The sequence below is a fragment of the Silurus meridionalis genome, chromosome 4 (assembly GCF_014805685.1).
Source record: "Silurus meridionalis isolate SWU-2019-XX chromosome 4, ASM1480568v1, whole genome shotgun sequence".
NCBI lineage: Eukaryota > Metazoa > Chordata > Actinopteri > Siluriformes > Siluridae > Silurus > Silurus meridionalis.
This window is the reverse complement of record NC_060887.1, coordinates 22,444,123-22,458,975: the sequence shown is the minus strand read 5'-3', so window position 1 is coordinate 22,458,975 and position 14,853 is coordinate 22,444,123. Positions and strand designations below refer to the sequence as shown.

Here is a 14,853-nt window from a genome sequence, read left to right as displayed (position 1 = left end):
CAGACCTGACCGACGCACTCATAGGTGCTTGTTTCCTAAACCGTTGCTGTAAAGCAGAAAACACTCAATTCCTAGAATGTCTGTTTTGCTCTATGATACAAGACCCAAAGCTGTTTCAGCATGTCCCTGTATACAAAGACATAGTTTGATCATGAAGACATAGTTTGACATGGTCGGAGCGGTAGAAGCTCAGAGCTGTTTTGATATTGATGATGATTAGTCAACACCTTTGAAGTTAAACACAGGGTTTTCACGCGGTCTTAAAAGGTATACAGATTTAAAAATCTCAATTTTTAAAGGTCTTAAATTTACTGTTCCAGGTTTTAAATAGTTTAAAACAGGTCTTGCTCATTGAAATGCTTCCGCAGCGTTGTTATTTTTTTTATGTTCCTGATCGTTAGTTTCCCTGGTGTTGCAGTTCTTTCTCTTACTAGTCCGAATGCAATTCGCTGTATTATGACTAGAAATAAAACATTATGCAACAGCCAATCAGCTTTCTGTTAACTTCTACAGGCATAAAATTTGATTTAACTTTCTAGCTATGTGAAAGTGTACGTTTAGCAATACTTGGCTTGAAAACAAATTATTTAGGGCACTTGCTAACAACATACTGTTTGTGTTTTGATGCGATATAGGTGTTAAATTTTATTCTTAATGGTCGGAAAAAGTCTTTAAATATGACTTTGTTAAACCTGCAGAATCCTTGTAAACGGCACCATGCGATAAAAAAAAAAAAGAAGAAGAAAAGAACTCATCAGCTACGCAGGCTATTGTTAACAGTGGGTTTTTAACCAAAAGGTTTTTATATGCAAAGCCCAGCAGCAACCAGGTTTCTGCACCATGTTTGCTTAGAAGGTTGTGAAACAGATGCCTCAGTGCCACCTGCTGCTGTTTTCTACAGGGCAGATGTGGAAGGACGTGCACCGTCATTAGAGGCGTTTATACCTCACTACTGTCTCTATTGTTTATTTATTTTTAGATTTCACTTTTTTCCCCCACATTGTAACGGATATTTTTTAGCTTTTTGAATATTTAGAAATCGCTTTTTAGTCTGGGTAGGAGTTACTTTAGAGGATCATATACCCTTGAATAAACAATTAATTCCCAGTGCTAGTGTGGCTAAATGAGAATCAGAGAAAGATGAATGCGTGTGGGCGTGCATGTCTGTGTGTGTGTGTGTGCGTGCGCATGCACATTAACGTAAGCAGGTCATTAGGCTGGGTTTGTGTGACGAATAGCTCAGGGTATGGATGCTTTCATCAGGGCGAAGCTCCAGAGATAAGAAAAGACCGAAGCAGTAGACTGGTAAAGAGATCGGTTTGACTTTATACGCTCTCATGATCAAGAGTCTGATAAACAGGACCCTTTAAACTCGCACACCCTAAAATCACTTTCTTTATAGACATGCTGGGCTTCAACCAAATATTTCTTTATCTTCCTGTCTTCTTCCATCAGCAATCAGATGGTTTTGCTATAACCTTCTCTCTTACAGCTTTGCCTTTACAATTTTCTTTCGAAGCCTAATGTTGACCCATGTTCACTTTCTAGACTTGAAATCACATTCATATGTACTTTATGGAACCTTCCATGATCATCAGCTGTAATTAGCTGTCCTTTTTGAAAGTGTCAATGCCCCATAATGGCCTCAGACTCTGCCCTTGGTGGACAGGAGTAGAACCCAATCTGGTCTTCTGCTGTTTTAGCCTATCCACAGCAAAGTTGAATATTTTATTCATGCCGAAGTTTTTTTCAGCTCAGCATGGTTGTAAAGAGTGATTATGTGTCTATTTTTTTTTCTTTTGCCTCTCATATCAGTAAGGTTTCTCACAGAGCTTTAGCTTAATTCATGCTTACTGTTTTTCACACCGTTCTGCACCAGCTAATGAGGATTAAATGTGGAATGGGATGCCTATACAAATATAGTGTATGCATGTTCGTTTTTATATACAGTCAACCCCCGATAATTCGTGGCTCGGAAAATTAAAAAATGTTATGAAATTTGTTAAAATGTTATTCCTGACGTTCCTGAACATTCGGTCCCGCTGCGGATTATCTTAACATTTGTGGGAATCCTCAGCGGTAACATTTAACATCTAACATGACATACAATAACATTTTAAACTTTGAATTCACTAACAAATTTCATAAAAAAAAAAAATGTATTATTGTATTTAAGTGATATAATGTCTAGATACATTTACTAAGGAACCATAGGGGCTGCTGGGCTGCGTCCAAAATTTGCAGATTTTTGGACCTCACAGGGGTCTTAGAACGTAACCGCCGTGAGTTCTGGGGGACCACTTATATATATTACGCCTTACATTTCAGCAACCATTTTAGTATATCTTTTAAAGGGACAAAACTATAGGAATGAAACTTGGATATATTTTAGAGTAGTGGCTAGGATCAGAAGATCAGATTTTCCAAGACTGGTTTCACTTGGAACAGATTTCACTGAAAGAAGTTGAGTCCTCGTGCTGTGTGTCAGATACAGAAGCTGGCTTCAAAAACAGAAGCATAAGTGCTGCCAGCATTGCTTTAGAGGTTGCAGAAGCGGAGGGTCTACTTATCAGTGCTCAGACCGTATGCCTCAGAGTGCAACAAGTCGGTTTGCATGGTCGTCCCCCCAGAAGAAAGCCTCTTCTGAAGCTGGCCACAAGAAACCATGTGCTGAAGACACGCTGTCTAAGAGCATGAATTACTGGAACCATGTCCTGCGGTCTGATGAGACTAAGATAAACTTGTTTGGCTCAGATGGTGTCCAGCATGTGTGGCTGCACCCTGGTAAGAAGTACCAAGAAAAGTGTCTTGCCTCCAGTCAAGCATGGTGGTGGCAGCATCATGGTGTGGGGCTGCATGCGTGCTGCTGATACTGGGAAGCTGCATTTTATTGAGGGAAAAGATGGGTTACAACATGTACTGTGACATTCTAAAAGCAAACAATTCGGCCCTCCATTCAGAAACGGGGCCGAATGGCAGTTTTCCAACCTAATAACGACCCCAAACACACCGGCAAGGTGACAACTGCCTTGCCGAGCAACATGAAGGTGATGGAGTGGCCAAGTATGTCTCCAGACCTGAACCCTATTGAGCACCTTTGGGGCATCCTCAAGCAGAAGGTGGGGACGTGCCATGTGTCTAACATCCAGCAGCTCCGTGATGCCGTTATGGAGGAGTGAAAGAGGATCCCAGCAACAACCTGTGCAGCTCTGGTGAATTTCATGTCCAGGAGGAGTGCAAGATAACACTGGTGCTCACACAAAATATTGACACTTTGGACACAGTTTTGACGTGCTCATTTGGGGTGTACTCACTTTTGTCGGCAACTATTTAGACAATAATGACTGTATGTTATCTTCAGAGGACAGTAAATCTGTACTGCTGTACAAACTGCACATTGACTAAAATATATCCAAGTTTCATTTCTGTAGTATTGTCCCTTGGAAAAAAAAAATGGTTGCTAAAATGTGGTGTGTGTGTGTGTGTGTGTGTGTGTGTGTGTGTGTGTGTGTGTGTGTGTGTGTGTGTGTGTGTGTGTGTACACACACACACACACACACACACACACACACATATATAAAAAGCATACTGTATATATAAAGCAAGCAGATGGAAACTGTTGAGAAACTCAGGTTTTTGATCTCTCGCTCACTCAGGCATTCTCCCACTGAACTCATATATCACGGGTGGCAGTGAAGAGTCTGAAACGAGCCCTTATCTTTGTTCGCGAGCTGCATAGCTGAGTGGTGACAGGCCCAGTGAAAGGCCATGTAAAGGATGAGGGGGCTCCTCTGCAATGAGCAGCCGGGAGAATACAGAGCAATTGGCAGCTGTGCTCTGTATGCGCCATACCCTGGAGATCGCTCACAGGAGCCCTGTGGAAGCAGATCTAGGAAGAGGCAGGCGTCAGCTTCTTACTTGCACTCGCGCACACACACACACACATATACACACACACACACACACACACACAATGATCTGTGATGAGATTCTACAGAGCCCCCACACAGTGTGACATTATTAAAAGCAGCGTTTCGTAAACCCAAGGGGGTGCTAGAGGGGAAAATGCATAAGAGAAGCTCTGGGTTTGTTGCGCTCGCCAGCCGATTCACCAATTTACTTTCGAATGAATTATACCAATCTTTAGATGTAATGAACACTGAGCTTATGGGATTGGCATTTCTGAGTCAGTATGAAAGACATTAGTGCCAATCTAATTGAGCAGTTATTTAATTAATTAATTAATGGGCAGCAGGAAAAGAGTCCCTTTTTACTTCCATGAGGCTTTCAAACACTGTGCGCAGTCCTGTTGGCCTGCATTATAACTTCAGAACACACTCAAACAAAATATCACACAAAAATAGAAACTGTGATCAGCTTATTAACATGAGTCTGGCGTGAATGACAATTGTACAGGCATTTTGAACCTCTATGATGAACCGTGAATATGAATATATTTTTGCTCGTGTTTGCTTGTAGCACTTGATTTACTGAAGCAGCCCACTTTCCTTCTCGCAAGGTAAATGTAGATCTGGTAAACGTGGTGTTCGTTAATATGAAATACAATCTGTAAATGTCTCCTGTAACATTTGACACATGCAGCCAGGTCCATAAGTATTTAGACAGTGACCCAATTTGAGACAAATTCTGACAAATTTGCTGCATTAACGAGTTTGGAATTACAGCCATTTTGTTTTACATAGCACCCCCATTTTTGGGGGGGGCTCAAACGTAATCGGACACCGGACTGTTAATGGACATGTGTGGCCCGTGCCCTTTTCCTCTTCGTCTATTCCAATACAAACTAAGGAGATTGAAGTTTTGAAGTGTTAAATTCACTTTGGGTAGCTGTTCATGGGAACGGGTATATATACAGAAAATACTTATATAGTTCTGACTGTATGAGGAACTTAATTAAGATTAGACACATTTACACTTAACATTAACTAATTAACAGTGATTAGGAATGCCACTGGATTTAAGGACAAATAAGGCTGAAAAACCTCAAACGAAGCCATAGCAGTGTCGAATCTTGCTTTACAGATAATATACATTTCAATTAGACAGTGATTTTCAGTGGTTTTAGACAAACGCTTTGTAAAAATCCATTTTATATATAAAACAAAAATAAAAAATGCTTCGGTCTGACGGCATCAGCATCACATGTTGCTTTGGGTAATTAATCAGAAGGGCATCGGAAACATCAGGTGCAAGTCGTGCCTTATTGAGCTGGTGCAGGTGATCATTACATATTGATCAGGGAAGATCATTGTCCAGCTTCACTGAGGACAAGTAGCAGGTTACAGCCTACCAGTGCTTCTATCGACTGTGCCCTTTCTTTCACTTCTGCTGTTCTTTTATATATATATCTGTCCTTGTCTCTCTCTTTCCCCGTCTCCATCTCTCTCAATCTCACCCCCCACCTCTTTGTCTCTCTCTCTCTCTCTCTCTCTCTCTCTCTCTCTCTCTCTCTCTTGCTCTGTTTCTTTTTTCTCTCCCTCTCTGTGTCTGTCTTCCTCCCTGAGAGCTTGTCAGTCTCCAGCATTTGGATTTCTGCACATTGCCTTTTCTCTCATTTTCTTGTTACCATAGAAACTGTTCTACTGTAAAATGCCTCATACAGTGGACACACGGTGATACAAATGTCTTGCTTATTTGACGACTGAGTTTGGGCTGTCAGACAGGCTGGCGTGCATGTAGATGGAAAAATAATCATGTCTTTAAAAAAATGAGAGTTATGGTGGGCATTCTTTTAGGCTATTGAATTACAGGATGTAGTAAAATTGCACATTTACGTAGACAGGGTTTATTAGTAGATAGAACTAGTGTCATTTCTCAGATACCGGCTGAAATAAGGTGCAAAATGAATGTACAGTCTGAATGAAATGGATAATGAAAAGAGACCGAGTGATGCTCAGTTTTAAACGGTCGCCTGAAATGAGATTACATCTGAGCCCGAAAAAGTTCTGTCCCGACCGTCAAGCCGGCACACGCATTAAACTGCACCGAATGGTCACTCAGGTACTGGTACTACAAGGGAGCAATGTCTTTACAACGTCTTTCGCTTCATAACTGTAAGATGAAAGAAAAACAAAAGCCGTATATCGCTTTCTTCCGTTATTTTGTGAGGGAAGCGAGGATATGAGTCAGTGCAGGCTGACCTTGCCCGGCAGGCCTTTTCTTTTCTTTCTCTTTTTTTTCCCTCTCTCTCTCTCTCTCTTTTTTTTTTTTTTTTTTTATATTTTTTTTCCCCCTTGCTGTATTCATACACTCTGCCTGTAATGAGTCTCAGAGTTAGGGCACGAACAGTAACCTTCTGTCTCCTATGCTCACTGTGTTGCTCTTGAGCCCTACTCCCTCCCCCACCAGCTCTGTGGAGCTAGTAAACAATGCTTCTCTGTGTAGAAGAAGGACACATGCAGCATGCAGAGCTGCGCACTTTGCATCAGCCCTTTCCAGCAGAGGAAATTGGACATGGTTTTCACATCAAATTTGATGTGATCGGGAAACAGTGAGAGTGCTCTGTCTCACACCTGCCACCAGGGCCGCTGTGAACATGCATATGACTCCGTGTGTGTGTGTGTGTGTGTGTGTGTGTGTGTGTGTGTGTGTGTGTGTGTGTGTGTGTGTGTGTGTGTGTGTGTGTGTGTGTGTGTGCGCGCGCGCGAGTACATCTATATATATATATATTTGACCTGCAGGCTGAGGAAGCAACACGTTGATGTACCGGCTCAGCTCAGAGTGCAGCTCTCTCCAGGACTGAAGCTGCTCTGTGAATTTAAGCATGTTTTGAACAGCTGCCAGACTGACTTTCCAAAGCCCAGGGCCACATTCTCTTCCCTGAAGTTGAGACAGAGGTGAAACACTTCTGAGCTGAACTGCACTTGACTCCACTGTTTAAAAAAAAAAAAAATTGCATTGATTCATTCTTTCTTCCCCATTTCATGTGAACTCCTGGGATTGGTTTGGTTGCTTAATGCTTTATGTGTGAGCAAAATCCGACAAACCGTGAAAGAAGAGACGGCAATCTTTGAACTCCAAAGCGCCTCTATGTCAGGCTGCAGGAATGAGGAAGATGGTGCAGATGAAGGGAAAGGAAATGGTCTCGGAATGGCTGGAGGGAAAGAAAAAGGAAAAAAAAAAGTCGTGGCAAAGCTTGAGCGTGCCAGTGAAGCAATGAATGCCTGCCATCTGTGATGTGGAAGATTCATTGTACATCTGATAGCTTGATTAGTACCATGAGCGCTAAATAGAGTGAAAGGGCTTGAAGCGTGGCCTGCTTGGGAACGACAAAGTGCTTGTAGCGATGAAGCAGAATTGCCATGCAGCCCTTGTTAGAAAATGTCTCGTGAATGCCATGGATACTCCTAAACAAAAACAAGATTACAAGATAACCATGTTTAATTTAGGCTTTAGATATTGGTTTGCTTGCCTCTCTTTTCTTCTCTCTTCTGCTATTTATCTCACTGATGATGCTTTTTTTTTTTTTTTGTCTTTGCAAAGATAGTTCATCTGTTGTTTGAATGTTTTTTTTTTCCTTTTTGCATATACATTGTCTTTCCGAAGCATCAGTGCATCGCTACAAGCAAAACAACTTCCTGTTTTCCTTTCTCTCTCTCTCTCTCTCTCTCTCTCTCTCTCTCTCTCTCTCTCTCTCTCTCTCTTTCTCTCTCTCTCTGCCCACTCTAAAGGCTGATTATTGTTGCCATGGAAACAGTGGGCAGGCTGGGCAAGCATTTGGCAGCAGTGTCAGGTGCTTGTGTTTGTGTGTTTGTGTGTGTGTCATGCACACGTCTTCCTCCGGCCCAGGGTAAATATTTGCCGTTTGCTGGATAACAGAGCGGCAGGTTTCCTGCTTCACTGAGGGAGTTTTAATTAAGAGTTGTGTTGTGTTGAATACCTGGCCATACAGAGCTTTACAGCTTTCATCTCTGCCTCTAATGAAGATTCCTCCACACACCCTGTAGTGGACGCCTCCATCTAAATATGCCCATTTGTAATCTTATCAACATATGAATCTAGAGTGATTGGCAGTTACTTTTGGTTTACAGTATACAGATGTTTGCAGTGGAAATGGTGCATTTATTAAGATATACTTATCTGTTTCACTTCAGTAGATGTAGACCTAAGAAAAGTCCATTCAACTTTCAAATACACACTTTTTTTTTCCAGTCTTATAATAGGAAGCATTTTCTTTTCTTTTCTTTTTTTTTTTTTTGGTTAAAACTAATATATACAATATATACTGGAGTCCTCCTCCTGGTGAATACTAGATACTACTCATATTGTATGTGTTCTCTACAGTTTCTATCTTAAACTAATAATTTGTGTATAAAGAGTGTTGAATACTGTATGTGCTGCCCCCCTCCTGTGCATCTCCCCCGTGTGGGACTGCACGTTGCTCCTCCTGAGTGTTGGCATGTCTGCACACTCAGTCCTCAGAACACATCTTGCGTTGTAATGTTTGGTGATTACTTTCGGATCAAAGCGGACCGTCTAGCTTATTGTACGCAATTTTTTTTTCCCCCAACTCCCTCTTGCCAAGAAAACGCGCACTCCATCGGGCAAAGTGCTCGGATGCCGTCTTACTGTATAAAAAAACAATGCTGAGCCCTTATAAAGTCCTATACATTCTCTTTTCTTTGGCTTTGTACTGTAATTAAAGTGAGCACTTTGGCATAGCTACCTGGGTGCCAGGGCTTCCATTTAGATTAGCGGCAGTCTAATTAACGGCAGACGCGCACTTTCTGTTCCGGCGCCAGTCTCTAATGGCCAGGCAGATTGATTTAAATGCAAACTAGAGAGGATTTAATGAACTGCTTTTAGTGAAAGTGTTTAACAGGGATTTCCACACTCTCTGACATGTTGGCAAACTCCTGGGTTATAAATTAGGAATCGTTGTGCTTTTCTGCCTAAAATGTTGTTTAATTGCTTTGCAACAACTGAAGGAGATGGGTATTAAATGCTTATGCGCTTCCCTAAGATGCATGACATTAGTGTGAAACCGGTGGATGTTCAAATTCCTTGATTGTATGTGATTTCTTTTCGATGTGCTTGGGAAAAGTTGCCTTACACGGCATGCGAATTTTGTGCGTCTCTAATTCATTCGCTGCAACCTCGCACGTTTCTCTTCAGGCTTATTTGTAGCAGACTTTGTGGTGTGTCTCGAAAGCCCTATTGAAATCCAACATCCTGCTGATAATTGTAGGATGAAACAATAGCATGAAATCTTCACCGAACAGGATCCAGCCTGCTCGGTCATACCCGGGTCAGCGTAGTTTGATTGACGTCCTGCTTATCTCTCGCAGATGTTGGTGACAACGCCGGAGAAGTGGGACGTGGTGACGAGGAAAAGCGTGGGAGACGTGGCTCTGTCCCAAATCGTCCGCTTGCTCATTTTGGATGAGGTGCACCTGCTGCATGAGGACAGAGGACCCGTCTTGGAGAGTCTGGTGGCCAGGACGCTTCGGCAGGTGAGCGCGTTTCCCCCTTTATGACACGTAATTCTATGCCTGCATTACCAGGAGTTCCAAATACAAGAATTCCAACGTTCTATGATCCACCAGTGTCTCAGAAAGGTTTTGATTCAAACATGCAACCACATAAAGTGCAATAATTACAAATGAATAACGGCTGACTGCATGGCCCATGCCGACCCTCACTCACAGGCATAGAAGAATGTTACATTAACTCCACCGGTGTGCAGGGTTTGTCAGGTCTGAGCAAAACTACATTTCAGAAGGGTAAAAAAATACAATTTAATTGATCCTAAAAATTCAGACATTGGAAAAAAGAGTGACGCATTATTATTATTATTTTTTTTTCCTCCCTTCATTTTCAAAGTGTACTTTCATCGACTGTTAATCACCCACACATTAATGTTTCCAAAGAATTTATGTAGATTTAAAGCCATGACCTTGGCAACACTGCTGGGGTTACCCTCAAGGGGGCGTGGCTTAAGTCACAGAGCTTTCTGTAGCTCAAATGGGTTTTGAAATCCAGCGTTTTTTCTCACGTTTGTCTCCTTCCTGCAGCTCTGCTGATTTCCTGTAACCTGGATTAAAACATCTAGATCTAAATGCTTGTTAATCATCTCTCTCAATTCTCTATGAGAGAGAGAGAGAGAGAGAGAGAATTCATTTGTCATATGTACAGACGTACAATGAAATTTGTTGTGAGGCTACAGGAAAACTGCAGCAATTATTCAATATTACACAATAAAGAAAAGCAGAAATGAAAAAAATAGTAATAATGAGGCATCAGAAAGTTAATTATTTACAAGTGTGTACAGAACATGTATGTATGTATCAAATGAATATTTACATATATGACACATATTAGCATGAGGTACTTTAAAAAATATGGAAGCTGGAGGTGTATAAGGAGAGTGTATATCTTACAGTAGGAGTGCAAAAATAAACTCTGTGTGTGAAAGAGAGAGAGAGATTTTCTTTTTTTCACTCATTGAACTTTGATATTTTTACAGTCACTTTTTACGGTTATGTATATATTTATTTTTATTTGTCATGGATATTTTTTTGTGATTGTAGTATTATGAATCAGGGTACGAGTTTGAGAATTAAACATCATGTTTACTGAATTGTTTACTAGTTCATGTTCCTGGTTTGGTTGCCTGTGTGTGTGTATGTTTGTGTACTCTCTCTTGCGCGATTATGCCGTGTGAGTGACAGAGCTGCGCTGATTATGATTGGCAGGCCCCCTTACAGGAATCAGTCTGGCCGTTTGGGATATTAGTATGATTATGCAAATCCTGACAGGCAGAGAGATGCGAGCCTGCGTTCTTGACTATCCCATATCCGTGTTCCGTTCCGCCGAGTGGCAGTCAGGTGTCAATCTCAAGGAGGAAATTAATAAATGAGCTAAAGAGATATTGTGGAAAGGAGAGAGCCCTCTTGGCGATGGAGTTCCTCGGCAGAGCCTCCTCCTTCCTTTTCCTCAACTGTTCAAAGTACAGCATAGCTCTTGTGATTTCTAGTGTGTTTTTTTTTTTTGTTTTTTTATGAGAGAGGAGAGATAAGCAAGTGAGAACAATCAGAGTGAAAGAGACAAATATGAACAAACAGACAAGAGCAAAAGAGCTTGATCCTTGATCATATCACATAAGGTGAACAGTGCAGTACACGTGAGTTGAGCTCACACGTTCAGTTTGTGATCGTGCAGTTAGCTTTTTATTAATTGTCATGTTTGGCAGGACAAATGCAAGAAAAGACTTCTGTTTTTTGCTGTATGCTGAAGGTGTATGGTTTCTATTTAAAAAGATGAACAAGACGAATGCGCATCGGTTGTGTCTCCTTCAGTTTTCTTTTCAGGAGGTGAAATGTTTTCTTTGGGTTAAGGGCCGTTGATTGATATGGCCAGTCTATAATCTTCCACTCTCCCCGATGAAGTGCTGTTGCTGTGTTACCAGTGTGTTGTTGTGGTGTCGTGTTGCTGCATGATAAAGTTTCCTTCAATAAGATTGAATTAATTTTTCTGTAATTTAGAAGCTGAAGTTTCCGTAAACTTCTGAATTCATTTAGATGCTACCATCGTGAGTTACATCGCCAATAAAGATTAGTGTGAATGTTCCAGAAGCAGCCACTCAAGCCCAAGCCATGGCACCACCTCCACCATGCTTGACTATTGAGCTGACTTGTTTTGGATCATGAGCAGATCCTTTCTTTCTCCACAAGTTGGCCTTTCTATCACTGTCGTAGTGGTTAAACTTGGTTCCTGAACTCCTTGACCTCAACCCCACTTAATACCTTTGGGATGAACTAGAATGCAGACTTTAATAGTCAAAGCCAGCTGAATAGGATGTTCAGCATGCAGCATATATTGACGTGAAGTTTAGGTGCCCAGAAACATTTTTTAATCTAGTGTAGGTTAATATATAGTGATTTTTTTTTTTTTTTTTTTGTGGAACCATGCAATAGGTAGTTGAGAGTAAAAATGCAGCCAGTCAGCCGACAGTCTAGCCTTTTGTTTTGTGGGATTTTAGTTCTACGTTCGAAAAACCTGAATCTAGCCATAAATGAATGAATAAATGTGTGATTTGGCATTGAGAACAGGAGACACTTCTTTTTTGTTTCTTTTTTCTTTTTTTTTTTCCAAGTCATGTGCAATGTGCAGACATTATCCACTCCTCTCTCCGTCTCCAAATCTGGATGGGTTTAGACAGTTATTAAGAGCATTTTCTCTTTGGATTGGTGAAATATATTTGTTTTCTAAAAGAAAATGTGCCAGCATCTTGTTGTAGGCAGAAAAACAGAATAAGTTTTGGTTCAAGTTTGGACTGGAGCTGGATTCCTCAGGCCATCGAGCAGTATTTGCTGCTACAGGCTGAAAAACACTGCAGAATTTGATCTTCCCACAATTTGCACTGTGAAATCCAAAACCTGTCTTTCTTAATCTTTGAATTATTGAAACAGTGCTTACTAAGCAAAAATTTTGCCTGCAGAAGTGGGAGGAGTTTTATCAATAAAACATGAATGAGAGGAGAAACTGCACTAAGTGAAAAGTGGCTTCTTACATCTAATGCTTATAGCATCTCTTCTAATCTAGACTATTCCCTGTGCTGGAATTCATTCAGATCATTGTGGCACTTCAATCTTATTGTAGATCTCTATCTGTTAGGAAAGCATGGCACTTCTTTTGGCTGTGCAAGCTGAAGTTTCTGGATAGAGACCATTCATGGAGCCCACTCCTCCAGCACAGCACACACACTCTGAAACCGGTACAAGTTTAATGATATTTGGCACGTTATATCCTCAGACCCACCACCTTCCTGGTGTTGAAGTACTTGTTGTTGTACAACTGCTTTTCTAATGACATGTTCTGGTTCCATCCAACTGCAAAACTCGGAGCTTTGTCTGTGTGGGCAGTAGTTGGTTTGAGTGGTTTGCATTTCGTAGCTCAGGTTGATACGTCAAAACTTTTCAGACTTTTCTTCTTTTTTTTTTCTTTTTTTTTTTGGCTTTACTTTAGCGATGTTCCCAAATGTTTGTCATATAAAAACAGGTACTCGGAGTATCTAGAGAAAACCTTCTAATAATGTGCATCAGGATTTTCTTGACTTAATTAAACAGGAGTTGTTTTTTCTGGGAAACCCCGCAAGAACTGCAGTTTTGAAACTGCTTTGACCCAGTCGTCCAGCCATCACAATTTGGCCCTTGTTAAAGTAGCTCAATCCTTACGCTTTTCCTGCTTCTAACACGTCAACATTGAGGACAAAATGTTCACTTGCTGCCTAATATATCTAATATATATATGTTATACCTGGTGTGTGTGTGTGTGTGTGTGTATATATATATACTGACAGGTGTACCATTTATATGTGTACCATTATAAATATATATAAATATAAATGTGTACCATTACACCCCTATTTATATTTATACACATTAATATATCTATATACAGTAATCCCTCGACGTATCACGGATTTCCACATCACACATCGCCAATATCGCAGGTTCTCATATGAAACATAACTATCTGACTATTGCCCCAAAATGTGCACCATCAACAGCTTCTAGCGTCAGAACTGGAAAACAACGACTCTTCAAAAAACACTTCTGGACATACTTTAAAGCGGCAAGAGTTTTGCTGCTGTTGGCCGCCATTACAGGGTGAATTAGAGCACAGTACATTATGGTCAAGTTATCCGATTGGGACGATACGTTCCGAAACCTCTGCGATATCCGATTGATTACCATATAGATTATATACATATATCGCAGCTTTTATATTTATTTCTTTAAATTTTTACTAAAACTGGTCAAACAGAAATGCGCACTGCATTAATCACTGCATTATTAACATTAGTGCGGTATTAATGAATTTGCGTTAAGCTGTTATTAACGCGTTCATTTTGACAGCCCTAGTTTAAATTTTTTTTCAGCTTTTTTTGCAGCAATATAAGTAATATAGTTGTTTTGTTTGTTTGTTTGTTTCTGTTATCTGACACTGACAATCTGCTTCCTTGACTGCACCATTGTCAAATTATCTCAAGATGATAATGGCAATTTGGTAATAAATAATACAAATAAAATTCACTAGTTAGTCTTAGATAATGGTGGGTTAATTTGTGTTCAGCTCCTGCCTAATCCCAACCACAACCACCAAAGTAATGCATGCTGGATAACGTCATTGCATTTTTCTTTTTTATACAGTGCATCTACAGTAACACTTAACAGAAGAGACAGTGCTAGCAGCAGCAGATAGTGATGTTTTATAATTAAGAACACTTGGAAGGTTTGTAGTTTGTTCTGACCTGCAATTTCTAACCATCAGATCTGAACAGGGGCCGTTCCAATCCGTTCTCCGCCAAGTTTACAGGATCAAAGTTACAGAGTCCTGTTTTAAAGTGAACTTGCACACCTTGTGATCAGCAGCCGTGTTTGGCAGAAGTTGATATTGCCAGATTGGGGCGATTCATTAATATGTAAATTAGTTGTTATCAGGCAATTAGCGTTAATCGGGCAATAGGCATACTTTATTTTACACCCTGCCCTTTTTTAAATCCTTGCATGGGCAAGATCGCAAAAAATTCCTCTGAGGATCATTAATGCTTCCTTTCACACATAAAAATGCTTTCAGGGAGCCTGTTTATGAAGACAAGCCACACTTTTTTTTTTTTTTTTTTTTTTTTAAATAGAGGACACACTGTAAAAGTGTCCTTCATATTGTGCCAAGGTAAAATACATTAAATGGATCTGGAATGATAGTTTGTGCTGTCTGGTAATATTCTAAATATGAAAACAGCATTTCAAGGGGACCCGTTTAAAATTATTTTTAAAGAAAGAATTAAAGAAAGAGAAGCGCAGTTGAGTGCCAGCAAATAGGAACGTT

General features: G+C 40.5%; 1 protein-coding gene across 5 annotated transcripts in view; it reads left to right on the top strand.

The window, feature by feature from the left end:
• ascc3 (activating signal cointegrator 1 complex subunit 3) overlaps nt 1-14,853 on the top strand; it is a 159,938-nt gene that overhangs the window by 69,892 nt on the left and 75,193 nt on the right. For all 5 annotated transcript variants that reach the window (XM_046847275.1, XM_046847273.1, XM_046847272.1 and 2 more), the window contains exon 11: nt 9,309-9,473. In XM_046847275.1, coding sequence (XP_046703231.1) covers nt 9,309-9,473 — 165 coding nt within the window. The remainder of the gene's footprint in view (nt 1-9,308; nt 9,474-14,853) is intronic.